This window comes from Schistocerca gregaria, chromosome 8, assembly GCF_023897955.1.
Source record: "Schistocerca gregaria isolate iqSchGreg1 chromosome 8, iqSchGreg1.2, whole genome shotgun sequence".
NCBI lineage: Eukaryota > Metazoa > Arthropoda > Insecta > Orthoptera > Acrididae > Schistocerca > Schistocerca gregaria.
Window position 1 is genome coordinate 89,222,683 of NC_064927.1, and position 15,825 is coordinate 89,238,507.

At 37.5% G+C, this 15,825-nt stretch overlaps 1 protein-coding gene across 8 annotated transcripts in view; it reads left to right on the forward strand.

Annotated features, from left to right (window-relative positions):
* LOC126285025 (copper-transporting ATPase 1) overlaps window positions 1-15,825 on the forward strand; it is a 535,387-nt gene that overhangs the window by 303,940 nt on the left and 215,622 nt on the right. For all 8 annotated transcript variants that reach the window (XM_049984341.1, XM_049984343.1, XM_049984345.1 and 5 more), the window contains 5 exons: window positions 245-498; window positions 1,568-1,765; window positions 7,017-7,176; window positions 12,220-12,388; window positions 15,091-15,241. In XM_049984341.1, the coding sequence (XP_049840298.1) occupies window positions 245-498; window positions 1,568-1,765; window positions 7,017-7,176; window positions 12,220-12,388; window positions 15,091-15,241 (932 nt within the window). The remainder of the gene's footprint in view (window positions 1-244; window positions 499-1,567; window positions 1,766-7,016; window positions 7,177-12,219; window positions 12,389-15,090; window positions 15,242-15,825) is intronic.

Below are 15,825 nucleotides of genomic sequence, written 5' to 3' on the forward strand. Positions count from 1 at the left end.
TTATGAATTCACTTATCCATTTGATTCCTGAAAGTACATTTTATTAAGTTGATCATGATGGCCAAAGTATGTTTTATTATTTTGTAAAATTATAGAGTGAAACTGGTAAAAAGAAACATGTTGATTGCGACTAGCAACTATCATAATAAACTTAATTTCAACAGCTGCTGTTTCTCTCGCAGGCAATGCATGCTCTAGTTAAGTATATTTTATACCTGGAAACATTACTCACTTTTTATTACAGGTTCAGTGCTGATAGGTGGTTCCATTAACCAGAATGGTGTTATGCTAATGACAGCCACACATACGGGAGAAGCAACAACATTAGCTCAAATTGTACGAATGGTTGAGGAAGCTCAGACATCTAAGGCACCCATTCAACAGCTAGCTGACAGAATTGCTGGAGTGTTTGTGCCACTTGTAGTAGTCGTGTCATCTGTCACGCTCCTCGGCTGGGTAATCACAGGATATGTCGATCTGGCATTACTTCCGGTTGGGGTGAGTTTTGATTTTGTGCTTCAAAACAAGGACTGCCAGAAATCTGTGAACTAATGTTACACTTGAGGCATCTCAGACAGACAATTCCTCCAACTGTTTTATGTTGATACTCGGCTTTTATTGGGAGAATACTATTACATCATCATGTAAATGGATGGATAAAAAATCCACTCACAAATCAGCAATAGGAGAAAACAAATATAAAGGTGCCTGCACGTGCAGGCAAGATGTGTATTTACATTACTTGGACTGTTTGGATGACAGTGGCTCTGTGTTAGTGTGTGTGTTTTCCTGTCTGCTGAAGGACTTTGTCAGAGTAATACACCACAGTCTTATATTCATTTTGCCTGCCTGCTTTTGAATTCCTCCTATGTGATGAGTAGCTATTTAATAGAATTCATATTGTTATTCTGTGCCACACTTTCCATTGTCAGATATCATATAAAATGTGATAAGCTATGGTCACCCAGATTTATGTTAATTCTTCCAATCAATAAAAGATCTCTACATTTCTAGATAGTGGAATTTGTATATATTTCCATACTTTTACACACCATATTGGACTGCTTTGCCAAAAACTGTGTGGCATAGAAACATGCTCATGGAGAAATTCCACAGTTCTTTTTAATTACTCTACCTACTGCCCTGTATAGGACACACTTGTAAAGGGATGTGATGTAGACTTGAATTAAATAGTATCAAGTGTCATCATCAGTTTGTAATTTCATTTAAAAATATACATAATAAAGTGCATTAAAATTTTATGAAAATAAATAAATGGAATATGAAGATATGTTAGAGTGTTCTTACTTATATATTTTGGAGGAGCTACTGTGTGAGAGAGGAACCTATACAGTTCTGCTGTTGGTGCAATAGTCAAGATTGTGAATGGTATTTGTGTGCTGTGACAGAGTTCATCTTTGGGGAAATGTGTTCTGTGTGAACAGTGATGCTGTTAAGAGTTACTTCCTTTCGTAACACAATTAGTGAAATAATAACAGTCATTGATCACACATTCTATGCTGTGCAGAAGAATTCAATTTCAGTAATCATTATTGTTGTTGTACAGGAGGAGCACAAGATTGGCTTCAATAAGGAGGAGATTATCTTCCAGTATGCCTTCAAGTGTGCCTTGAATGTTCTGGCAATCGCTTGTCCGTGCGCCCTTGGCCTTGCTACCCCTACGGCGGTGATGGTGGGTACGGGTGTCGGAGCCCTTAATGGGATTCTTATCAAAGGTGCTGAACCTCTGGAGAATGCACATAAGGTATTGCTTTTCCTTACTTTCCAACACTAACATCAGTGATAATTACTTACACCTGAATTGTGTATGATCACTGGGAATTATATGAATAATTGCTTTCTTTCAGCTGTTAATGCTGTTAACAGTTTAGTGTAATGTTTATTTCACTATAATGTCAGTAACTGTGCTTTAGTAAAATTTAAAAATAGGACTAGATGTGATTCATATGACAGTCCATCTTGTAAGACACGGAGCACGGTTAAGGATAAGACTAACTAGGTACCGTATTTACTCGAATCCAAGCCGCACTCGAATCTAAGCCGCACCTGAAAAATGAGATTCAAAATAAATGAAACAAAAAAAAAATTTTCCCAAATCTAAGCCACACCTGAAAATTGAGACTCAAAATTCAAGGGGGAGAGAAAAGTTTTAGGCCACAGCTCCAAATCGAAACAAAGTCGATCCATTGTAATATGAAACACAATTTAGGTCGAATGAATGACGATACAGCTACAGTAGTTTGGTTCGAGTCATAAGCTTAGCAGTTAAGCTTTACCAGGTAGCCATTGCTATGCGTCATGTGCTCCGTCCGTATTTATATGGTTACCCTTCCTTTTTCACGTGCTTCGTCTGGTTTGAATCGATTGCTTATTTTGCTTTGACCTGATAAGTGCCGTTTTCTTTGTTATATGTGTTTACGTCACTCTAAGCTGAAAATGCATTACTGTACTGTGTTGTGCATTGTTTGTCGCATTCTGATAGTGCGTTTTTACGGCCTGTCACCGCTCGCGACATGGCTTGCTTTTGTGCGTGCTACGGCCGCTTACAATTTAAAAAAAAAGAGAGAGAGGAATCATCTCATTGGCAAAACAATGGCAAGAGACTGCTGTTTGTTGTCACTTACACTGCTGCTTTCTTTGGTAATGATCAACAAGAACCAAATAATAGACCGCGTATGATAGAACATGTGCTGAACGAGAGTTAGGCGAAAGTGTTTCACCGTTTGAAAATCTTTGCGGCTGCTTCTTTAGTACATCAAATTCTGCACAGAAAATTGTTATCTTAGATTTAAAAATCTAGTCAGTTGCTGTGCTTCATTTCTGACTGTATCACTATTAGCCATAAGAATAATACGCATATAAACATGACACGGTACGTATATTCTTCTTCGTTTACTGTAGTGTCACTCTAGTTTCATAGTTTATTAGGTAGAAAGGATTTAAATGAGATAGCAGCAAACATGAAAGAATACAGGGCAAAATGTTTATATTCATATTATTCTTATGGCAAAGAGAATACTGCATGTGATTCACATTTCATCAGGTTCCTATTAGCAACCATCTCTTCTCACAGGCAAGAAAAAATTCAGAACGTAGAGTTGGCCATATTGACAAACATCCCAAACAGTCTTGCCAGTCGGATTTTTGTTGTATATTGAAATTCTGCTACATTCAATGATGAACAGTACGGAATTTGGATTTACTTCGTTGAATAATGTATGCAACTGCAGTGGTCATAACTCAGGGTGGAGAAAAAAAGCGCGTCTTCCACCTTTTTTAAAAATTTATTTACTGACGCAGTGGTTTTGGCACCAGTATTTATCTTTGTGCCTACAAAGCATACCTGTGTAGCGGGACATATATTTGACGGCAGAAGTTAGGTGAGGTGGCACCTACCAACATTTTTTCAGAACTTCCGCTTGCTTTTCACTCGATCCTAAGCCGTAGGCTTTTGTTTTATTACAAAAAGTGGAAAAAAAGCTTCAGCTTAGATTCGAGTAAACACGGTATATTAAAATTTTCTTTTTCCTTTCTGTGAAGTCTTGTTGTGGGTGGTGCACACTGCTAATGAATAGATGTGCCCAGTTAGCTAAAAATCAATGCAATTTTATTAACACGATACATAAAGCAAGTTCAACATAAAGCAACTTCAGAATATCCCAACTAAAAATTGTCCTGATTTTGATAGTAGTATGATGTGATTAACTGTAACATCTTCTGAGGTCTGAGCCTTGTCATTTATGCTAGCGTAGTCACTGAGTTACATATACTGGTCTCTCCTAATAGGCTATGGTAGCCATAGCCAGAAAACCTTCATAAATAGACCTAGTCCACAGTTGACACACTCACGATGACTCGACTGCTCAGATGCAGTGTACAAAACCTTAGGTTCTGACTGGTGGGCCACAGATGTTGCCAGTGTAACACTTGGAGTGTACTTATGTTCAGCGACTGGGATTCTGATTGAAGGGCCACTTGCATGGGCAATGTTAAGTCCAGAGAACCAAGAACTATGAACTCTTGTTTTCAACTCACAGGAAGTGGCATCCTGTAAAGCCATATGGTGGAAGAATACTGAGACAGCGTGTTAGTGGCGTATGAACTGTGGAGCTGAGAGTGCCAGTGGCGGCAGTGCTGCGTAAGGCAATGGTGGCGCAACCTGTTACTGTGGCAGTTACTGGCAGTGTGATTCTGCGGTTGTATTGTTGGCGTACAGGTATGGCAGCAACCCACAGTTCATTGCTGTGTGTTTGGCTCAGCCATAGATAACAGCAGAAGTTACAGCACTTTCTAAGTGTGATTTTGGAATGAAGGGAGAGTTGTTGCTTATATTATTCACTATTTCGTGTTTTAGTTGCACATGACAGCCCTCCTGAAGCTATAGACATAGATTACAAATTTGGAGCTTTCAATTATGAATAGCTCCTCATAGCATTTTCATGGCTGCCATCAATTAAAATTATGAATTGTACCAAGACTACTTTTAACCCAGAAGAGGTGAATCTTTGACTTTTAGACCAAATTTGTGTCTACTGCTGAAGTCACACAAAATTCGGAGGACTTCAGAAGTCACCAGACGACAAATTTCAGAGAAAATATTAGTTTGTCTGTTAATTAGCGGATAGCTGATAGATGTATTGTTAAGAGAAGAGACTGTAGAAGTATGTGAAGGGGAATATCAATAAAAGTAGTATACAAAAGTGCATGAACAAATACTTTTAACAGGAAAGGCTTAAACATTTGTAAAATTGTCCGTAAAAACCAAGGTTATTGTATGGCACAGGAAAATTTTGGATACAAAGAGATCATGTGTAAAATTATTCTTCTTCCAAGCCTTAATTTTCAAAATTTTTCCGTGCCATAGTATATACTTTGTTTTTTACTGATGTTTTTGCCTGTGTTTATTATGTTTCACCTTCCCTGTTAAAGTTATGGATTCTTTGCCTAGTAGGATGTAGAGATAGCACCATCAATTTATATGACACAGTTCTGGTATTCTAATATTTTATTAGTAGCACACAATACAACATGTACCTGAATTGCAATGATGTCTAAACCTGTCGGGAGTGCACAGATATCACACTACTCCATCACTACTCCATCTCTGGTCCATACTCGGAGATGTTATTTCACTAGGTGTCCTCACATAGGACACCTACCGGGAGTACAGAGTACTGAGGGGTGTGACAGTCAGCGGGCATAGATGTGTGCATCCAGCCTCCAGCCATGGCGTGGCAGGCACATGTGTGAGACACGATATGTCAGCCTCTCTGGGGGCATTGTGCAGAAGCACACCACACCTGACAAGTTGTGTCAAGGCCGGCATGTAAACGAGATGTGACTGGGCCATTTCTCAGAGAATTCACAGCAATTTCACAGAGAAATACAGGTCAAGGCCACATACACGTTGTGTCGCTGGGGTACAACATTGTCATAAGTTGTTGTTTGGGTCTGTTGTGTGGTTGTGCCATCCCACCCAGTAGGAGGATGTCTTGGTGTGTGTTTAGAACTCATTTCAGGTTGCGCACCTGGTTGATGCAGTCCCACGTGCAAGTACCAAATTATATGCAGAATAGGTATAGTTGCACTCAATGTGGCATGTTGGAGTACAAGGTATTGTCAACACCTTGCTAGGTTGGTGGTGGTGAGGTTGAGTCCAGTTGTCTCGGCTAACTTCTTTGATGAGGAGGGGACGCCGTCGCCTTCAGTGGTGGTCTGGCAAAATTGTCATCTTCATTTCTTGCCACTGCACAATGTGTGGTTAATTCTGTTAGACAAGATGCATTGATGATTTTAACGCATGATCGATGATAGAAAATTGTAGCATGAAGAAATTTGTCAGAATGTCATTAAACTGGTTCAAACTGGTTCAATGGCGTGCTCAGAATGAATTGTGTAGCACAGATCTGACATGGTCAAAGCAGTGGCATCAAACTGCCCAATTTGCTGTATAGCATGGAACTGTTCGACATTGAATTGACTCACAGCGCCTGGATGGCTGTTCTGTGGAGAGTGGTGGTGCATAGTTTTGGGGCACTGAACATCTCAATTAGGTATTCTCTGTCCAGGTGAGCCATATCTTCAGCATAGGTGTAGGGAGAAGTGTAGAAGTCAGATTATGTTGTCAGGTAACTGTTGTCGATGTTGGAACAATGTTTGGAAATGTTCATGGTGGTCATTGGGGTCATGTAGGGATAGTGCCATTGGTTTATATAAACACGGTTCTGGTATAACAATACTTCATTAGTAGCAAATAGTATATGATTCATCTGAATGGCAGAGAGGTCTAAACCCAACTGAAGTCCACAAATATCAAATTACTCGGTCTTCAGTTCAAACTCAAATGTGTTATTTCACTAGGTGTACCCACAAACTTATTTGTTTTTGCACCTTTGTATGCCATGTTTGCTAGCATTCCTCAGCCTCTTAAAGGAGTAACCTCATTCCTATCAAGGTTTCAGCTACTATGTGTGAGAAAGTAGTGAATTTAGTAGGCAATGACGTGCCAGCTTAATTTATCAAGCTGATGATGTTGATGTTTTTCCTATACTTTGACAGCAGTTTTATTTAACTAAAAGATTGTGGCATTTATTCTGTGTTTAAATATTTAAACAGCAAGATAAAGCTGACTTCAACTGCAAGCTTGGTTTGAAAACTGTGGTGCTTCACTAGGCATGGTCGTATGGGTGGTAGTATGTCCTTCTCTTTCTGCAGCCTGAATTACCCACACAGTGTCAGGCGGTGTTCATTTTAATGTTGATTTTGAACCATGGTACCACATAACCTTTTTCACATGAGCTGATCACTGTCAAATGTGACAGAAGCCATAAGTGAGAGGGGAAAGTCCTAGGATTGAGTGAGCACTGGTCATTGTCCCTTTGTATTTATAGTCTGAGACACACATTTTTTCACAACCCCATTGCATTTTTTTTTGTCAACATGTGAAAATTATTATGAACATTATTATTAACATAAAGAATTCCTCTTCTTTTCAGGTGAAAGCAATTGTCTTTGACAAAACTGGAACTATAACAAGAGGTGTGCCTACAGTTTCTCATATCTGCCTGTTTGTAGATGAGAAGATATGTTCCCTCGTAGAGTTACTGGCGGTCATTGGTGTTGCGGAGTCGAGCAGCGAACATCCAATAGCTTCAGGTAATGTAGCAATTATCGCAAAGGGAGAGTGCAGATGTGCTTCTGGATTATAGTACTGAAGGAAAATTTAGTAGAGAAAACTAATAAATAATGAGGCGGTACTACTGGCCAGTAGTCCATACCTTCAGGAATTGAAATTAGAACCACTGATTGATATGTATAAAAGTAAAAGTGACACACTTCATAACTTAGCTTTCAGAACTAATAGTTCCTTTTTTGGGGACGAGAAAGCAATATGTTGGAGAGGGTTAAAAAGGGAAGACACCAGTATCAGAAATATCCACACATAGTGAGAATGAAAGGAGACAAAGATAGACGAGGAGGATTGGAGAAAGTACATCAAAGTGTGTTCTCAGCAGAGAAGCAGAAAAGGCCCAATGGATCGCTTGGGAGAGCTCAGCAACTACGAACGTGGACTAGTCATTGGATGTCTCCTGAGCAACAGATCAATTAGAGACATTTCAACCCTTCTGCAGCTGCCCAAGTTGACTGCTGGTGATGCAACTGTCAAATGGAAGCTTGAAAGAACAAGCACAGCTAAAGCTAGATCAGCAGACCTCACGTTCCGACAGACAGCGACCATAAAGTATTTCAGAAGATCACCGTAAAAATATTGCATGAAATTGGCAAAGGAATAGCTCATGAGTTTCAAATTCCTTGCTGTAGTTCAGCTAGCACAGTGACGTAAGCCACACATTCCTGTACTCAGCGCGAAGCGACGAGTGAGCTCAAACATGTGGCTAGTGCTTTCAACAATTATTTCTCTAATATAGCACAGCATTTAATAAATACGCACCTTTTCAAACAGTGAGACAGTCACCCAGATCAAAAAATTCACCCAAACATATTATTCATGTATCCAGCAACATCTGAGGAACTGTCAAGAATCCTAAAAGAATTACCTAATAAATATTCAGTGGGTGTTGAGATGTCGGAAGTTATTATCAAAGTTAATGCAACATTTATTGTGGAACCACTAACATACACAGTAAATTCATCTTCTGAGATTGGTGTGTTTCCAAATAATCTAAAAACTGCAGAAGTAACACATTTGCATATGTAGGGTGCAAAAAGTGATATTGCTAATAATAGGACAGTTTTAGTATTGTCAGCCTTCCGCAAAATTATGAAAAAAATATTCCTTAGAAGATTAACAGTTTCCTTAAATAAAGAGGGCCTGATATGTGACTTCAAACGTTGGTTCAGAGCTGGAAAGTCAACTCAGACAGCAAATTTTGCCTTCTTAAATGAAGTATTAAAAGAAGTGGATGACAAACAACATGTACTTGGGATGTTTCTGTATTATGTAAAGCCTTCAATGTTACTGATCAAGGTATTCTGCATAAATTAAGTAATTATTGAATTAGAGACCAGTCTGAAAGATGCCTCCAGTTGTATCTCAGTAATTGCCAGAAGATTACTGAAATAAAATACAAAGATAGTGAAATGCAAAAAATCTTGGTTTTTTACATTGATGAGGAGAAAATAAAGTATGGAGTCCCACAAGGTTCAGTTCTAGGACCTGTCCTATTTGTGCTGTATATAAATGACTTTGCTAATAAAATACATGAAGGAACCACTGTAGTCTTTGCAGAAGACACTAATGTTCTAATTAAATCACAGAATGAGGAAAATCTTCAGGAAACTGCAATATCATTTATGCATAGCTTAAAGCACTGGTTCAGGACCAATAGGTGCATCATAAATTTTGAAAAAAACTCTGGCAGTTAACTTCCACACCACACACTGTCTTCATCCTGCAAACCGTGTTTTCACTATCGAAGGAAAAAATGTCTGCTTGTGTCTGTGTATGTGCGGATGGAAATGTGTGTGTGTGTGTGTGTGTGTGTGTGTGTGTGTGTGTGTGTGTGTGTGTGTGTGTGTGTGTGTATGTGCGCGCAAGCGCGCGCGCGCGAGTGCACGCCTGTCCTTTATTCCCCCTAAGGTAAGTCTTTCCGCTCCCGGGATTGGAATGACTCCTTATCCTCTCCCTTAAAACCCGCATCCTTTTGTCTCTCCCTCTCCTTCCCTCTTTCCTGAAGAAGCAACTGTTGGTTGTGAAAGCTTGAATTTTGTGTGTATGTTTGTGTTTGTTTGTGTGTCTATCGATCTGCAAGCGCTTTTGTTTGGTAAGTCACATCATCTTTGTTTTTAGATATATTTTTCCCACTGGGAATGTTTCCTTCTATTATATAAATAAACAAATAAAAACAAATGTTGTATTCACACTTTTTAGATCTTTCCTAAGCGTTTGACAGAGTCCATCATGGCGCTCTTTTAAGTAAACTTGCTTATAATGGTGTCAGTGGGAAACTATTGCTTTTAATAGAATCTTACCTTAAAGATATACAACAATGCACAAAAGTTGTGTATGATAATGGAGAGGTAATTGAAAAAAGAAGATCAAAGATAAGGAATGTAAATTTTGGTGTGCCACAAGGCTCTATCTTGGGCCCCTTCTTGTTTATTTGCTACCTGAATGATTTCCCAAAAGTATTAGACACCAGTCATCGTATTACTATGTATGCTGATGACACATTGGGGGGTTTGCTGGGCACGTAGTAATGATGACCTAAATTCAGTGGTACAGAATTTTGTTGAAGAAGCCCAAACACATTTTGAAAAAGAAAACCTTGGGGTCAATATTAACAAAACTAATTTAATTTATTTTAAGACAAGTAGTTCAAATAAAAATGAGGACATTCAGGAAAATACCTGTTCAGAATGTAAATTTCTGGGGTATATATAGATGACAGACTTTTGTGGAATCAGCAAATAGATCATGTCTGTGGTGAAATAACATCTAGTCTGTATTTACTAAGGAGATTAGTTCAATATTCAGATATCGAAGCAATAAAAATAGCGTATTTTGGGTTGGTGTATCCCCATCTATCTTACGGAATTGTATTGTGGGATGGGTGTAGCCAGTGCAATATAAAAAGGGTATTTGTATTGCAGAAAAGAGTAATAATAACTATGGCAAAAGTAAGACCCAGAACTTCATGTAAAAACCTGTTTATTAAGTTCAATATTATGACTATCTATGCAGTATATATGTTTCAATCAATATTATTAGTGAAAAAAGACAAAAAAGTGACAAACAGGAATATGGAAATCCATGATTACAATACAAGACAAAAATCAGACTTTCATATGGTGAGCAGACGATTGAATCTAACAACAAATACCCCATTCATTAAGGGAGCAATAATTTATAATTCTCTGCCAAACAACCTGAAACAGCTTTCTGGTAGAATTTTTAAAAATGAGTTAAAAAAATGGCTTATATTGAAGTGCCCATACAGTATGGTGCTGACATGATTTGAACTCAGGAATGCTATGTTAAATATAATTAAATGATATTTTACTTAGTAGCATGTAATCTATTTGTACTGTATATCAATAATCTAAGTGTAATTATTATAACATTGCCCATGCATGTTAAATACATGTTTCGAGCTGTAAGATAAATAAATAAACACTTCAAAAATGCTCAGAAAAGTGTTAAACCACTGTTTTAAGAGTCAGTTAATTTTGTATCCCACTTTAATGGCTAAGTTAAACCATTAGTTGTCTTAAAGGCCATTTCTATGACTTTAAAGTCAAAAACAACAAGTGCAAAATATCCCCCCTACATTTTGCAAGACAACTGTAGACTGAAATACTTCCTATTATTTGCTGTTTCGTGTTTCCAGTTTCATGGATCTTTTTGACAAATCTCTTAAATGATAATTTGTTTAAGTAATACCAGTGCATTTATTTTTTGTTTGTGTCAGGAGTTTTGACCTTGGTTTAGCCAATTACTTCAATAAAGTACGTATTGCTGAATGTTGGCTCCATCCCTTTACTTCCTTGAATCTCACATATGAAAATCAGCAGTGAAAGTAAGCCACTGCATTAGGAGCTAAATAAATTGTAATAATCATGTAAACAAAGATTCTGGAGACAGCTTATGTTGATTGTTTAAATTGTCATTCTCAGAACACACAACTGTTATAGGGAGAGGCCCCCCCCTCATTCTTGTGCATTTAAAAATTTTCTTAAATGCAGAATTTTCACAACATTGCATAATGAAATGGAGTAAACCCATACTTTTACCTTCTTTTACATTTAGTAGTGTTGTGTATGCAAAGAACTATTCTTTATTTCTTTATATTACACAATTGGAATCATATGAAATATGTTGCTGTCCTGAGTGGAAAATTACCTTCTTGTCAGTTTATTATCACAGCACACAAAAGAACACCCTAGAATATCTCAATAGCTCAGGTGGCAGTGATGCACCAGGAATAGAAGGAAACAGCTTCTTGTGCAAGCTGCCTTGTACATCAGAATTTACTCTCCTTCTTGCTTTCAAGACACTGGATAATGGTGACTCCAGCTGTAAATTGTTTTGTTCTGGAGCACATGAACCATTTTATTTTGTGTTTATTGTTTGCTTTATTTGCAGCTGATTTTGAAGCTTCTTATGGCTTCATATTCAGACATCTATGCATCATTACAAAGTAAATTGCAGTCACAAATATTGGCAACAAGATGTCAAGTACAGAAAAATATGTAATACATATAATATTCCTACAATCACAGTATGAGTTTCAAACTTGATGTCAAGACATTATAAAAAAAAGTCAGTTTCATTGTGTGGGATGTTTCAATATTTGTTATTAGACATAATGTTATGTATGCAGAAATAAAATATGTATGAAATGCTTTTCTGTGCTTGACATCTTATTGGCAATGTTGGTGCCTGTATTTTTGTTTGTACTAATATGCAGTGCTTGATTATGAAGCCATCATGAGCATCAAAACTAATTGCAAATAATGTGAACAACAAACACAGCTGAGTGAAAAGGTGATAGGAATTTAGCCATGTGTGCTCAAAAACAAAACTTGTTATTCTGCTAGTTCTGTCAGGCAAGGCTAAATCTGAACTACTTTAGATTATTCAATTTTATATTTGTTACTTGAAATGAAGTGTAACATTTGGAAAAGTGAGTGAGACATAATAAGCAAATACAGCTAATGGAAACTGCCTTGTTGCAGCAATTGTGAAGTTTGTCAAGGAGGTACTGGGCACGGAGGTCAATGGGAAGTGCTCCGGCTTCCAAGCAGTGCCTGGGTGCGGCCTGCGGTGCACAGTTTCTGGCCTCAATGGCATGCTGACCAGTGGCAGGCAGTCGGAGATGCTGGCCAACTTCACTAATCGCATGAGGTACTTTCTTTTGTAGGAAATAATAAATGCACATTCTTTTCTAAAACATGTATCTATTCTGCAAAGTATTTGTAAAGCAAAATCGCAGTTCTTTCAAAAGAGGAAACAAAAAAACAGTGGACTGATATTTTTGGAGTGAGAGATTCTATTATTGTTGTTGCTGTAGTCTCTAGTCTGCATTTTATACACATTCTACTTCACACCTTGTTAGTTATTTTTCTGCCCAAATCGCAAAATATATGTTACTCCTAGTGTCTCATTGCTTAATCTAATTTCCTCCTCAATGTGTTCATTTCTTCTTTCTAAACTTTAATTGGCTTTCCAAATTTCTATTTGGTTTGCTTTACTATTTGCTCAGTGAACAGATTGAACAACAGGGATAAAATACAACTGTGTCACACTTCCCTCTTGACTACTGCACCGCTTTCATGTCCCTAAACTCTTCTAACTGCAGTCTGGTTTCTGCACAAGCTGTAAACCTTTTGTTCACTCTATTTTACCCCTGATACGTTCAAAATTTCAAAGAATCTAGTCCAATCAACACTGTCAAAAGCGTGGCCATATTGTCTTTAGCTGCTTTATGATTATTGGAATTCAGTATGGCATCATGCATTTCTTCATTTCTCTGCAGTACAAACTGACTTCCTTGAAGTTTGCTTCTATCAGCTTTTCCAGTACTCTTTAAGTAATTTTTATCAGTATTTTGCAATCATGATTTAGTAAACTGATGGTGCATCCACACCTGTCAATACCTGCCTTCATTGCACTGGGAATTATTAAGTTCTTATTGGAGTGTGAGGACATTATGCCTGCCTCATACATCTTACACACCACATGGAATAATTTTGCCTTGGAGAAAGTTGTTACTATTGAAGTCACATATTTTTCAAATTCCCATTCAAGGCTTTTTTTTTGCTCTATTTCTGATGATATTAGTCCAGACAGGAACTTAAATCCTAATTTATCTCATTCCTTTCTTCATATTTATTCTAATTCAACTAATTTTCTCTCAAGATTTTCTTGTCAGAAAACATTACCTTGCCACAAAAGATTTAGCTGTTTTGGTTACTGTATCTCATAATTTCAGTTTGATATCTGTTTGTTGATTAAAATGGATTGGTAGATATTTGGTTAGTAGACATCTCAGTTTTGCGCATCACTAATTCTACGGACATAGAAAAGGTACACATCTTTCACACATGACTAGCCCTTTCAATCAACTTCAGCAGCTCTTCAATTTCCAATTTATTACAAAATAATAAATTATGAATGATTGACAACTTAATGAATTTGTCAAGTTTCTAATACGGTTTGTTGTATCGCACTACTTTTGCCCTATGGCAAATTACTTTAATGAAAGATCACTATCTTCATCTTGTGTAATATTATTTTTGACTTACATGGTTGGGTATTAAATGAACTTCATTGGATATATTTATTATTATTTTGTATGAAGTCAGAGATAAGAGCATAGATCTATCACATGGTTCCTAATTGCTTTCTGTGGTTTTTGAATAATGGTAATTTGTGTTCAGCTTTTCTGGGTAGTATTCACTATGATAGCTTCATTAGTAACATGAAATATACACATTTCTCTTTTCTTCCTTTCCTTTTAAGAACTTATACTTACATTCATTGCATTTCAAACTAAATGGGATGGCATTGTGGTAGAGACACTGGACACACATCCAGGGGAAATACGGCTCAGATCCTCATCCAGTTGTACTAGCTCATGTTTTCCATGGGCTGCTCTGAATAACTTCAAGTAAAGGCTGGGATGATTTCTTCATACATGTTTTATATTACGTTTTCTTGTCTGTCTAGGGTGACACTTGGACGAAATTTGTATCAATGTGCTATAACTTCCTTCTCTTTTTTGTTTTGTAGTTTTCTCAATGTACCAGATGTTTTCAATTGATTGAGACCAGTGCTTACTGTTTCCTGGAATACAAGATAGCTACCCATCTATTTTACTTTCTGTTCATTGTTGACATCATCAATCCTTAACTGTTGTCTTTGGCACATACCCCTGATATTCCCTTTTTAAATTAGCTGAAGGTGGTACTTCTTTCCACAGAGTATGTGGATTACATACTAAGTTCAACATCATTAGAGAGCAAACTAGCCCAAGGAATAGGTAACATTTTGCAATGGACCCATATTTTAAATACAGTTCACAGAACTTTTTCTTGGAGATTTTGCTGAATATAATATGTAAGCACATACTGTGTCTGAAAAATATTTTAGTTTCTAATTCACAGCAGTCTTCCTTCCTTTACTCCAATTGCAACTTTGCATAATTCCTCTTACCTCCACTGCTTAGTGTATTGCCCAGCATAGTGTATTTAGAACTATGGGCGAGGTACACATCAGGTCTTAATTGTTAATTTCCTGCCATTAAACACCTCAGTAAATAGGTATTGTAAACTAGTACTTTGGAGGAAATATGGAGGTGATGTTAAAAGAAATAAATTGATGGATGGGAGAAGAAAAATAGCAAGCTTTTGTCAAGTTTCGCCAAGTTAACAGTTATGATGACTGAGGATAGGCAGAGGGTGTATATTGGAAACACACAGTATCCTGTTGCAGAGCATGCTCTACAACATGACACTTGTGACCTTGGTGTATTTCATCAAAAGTGCTATATGGATTCTTTGGCTTGTCACTGTTTTACAATCTCTGTGTCTTATTTTTCATTGCAGGAATGGTGTAAAGTCGGCAGTTATAAGTGGTGTGCCGATTGACTTAATCCTCAGCGAGTGCAGCAGCAAAGAAAAGGGTGCAGCAAAGCTAGAGCAGCTGCTCACAATCAATGGAAGCAGTGTGGTCGAGAACACTGTGGATTCCTATGAGGTAAGGTGCACTGCATTTTCTATCACCTGTTCAGTGAAAAGTTTACATCTACATCTATACCTACACTCTGTCAGCAGAGTGTGCCTCGTGTATCATTGCATCCTCCCTTTCCTGTTTCAGTTGTGAATAGTGCACAGCAAAATGATAGTTGGCTCTCATCCCTCTAATTTCACCTTCACAATCTTTTCACAAGACATAAATACAAGAAAGCATAAAGTTGAGTTAGTCTTCTATGAATAAATATGCTTGGATTTTACCCACAAGTTGATGCACAATGCCTCTGTTCTAGTGTCTGCCACTAAGACTGGATTAGCATCTCTATGGGACTTTTGTCCATACCAAACAAAATTGAGAAAAACTGCATCGCTCTTCCTTCTGTCTTGTCTATTTCCTCTTTAGTGTTCACGATTGAGAGGAGCAACGTGCTGAAATTGAAGTGGCTAGGTAACAAAGAGCAGTTGTATGTTTGTTAAGTCCAATGATCAGAATACTATACACCATGTCTGGGGATACGAGTCCACACTATTTGGTCCAGGGTGAAGTTCAGGCATTGAAATTGTACTAAAATGTTCTCTCAATGTAGA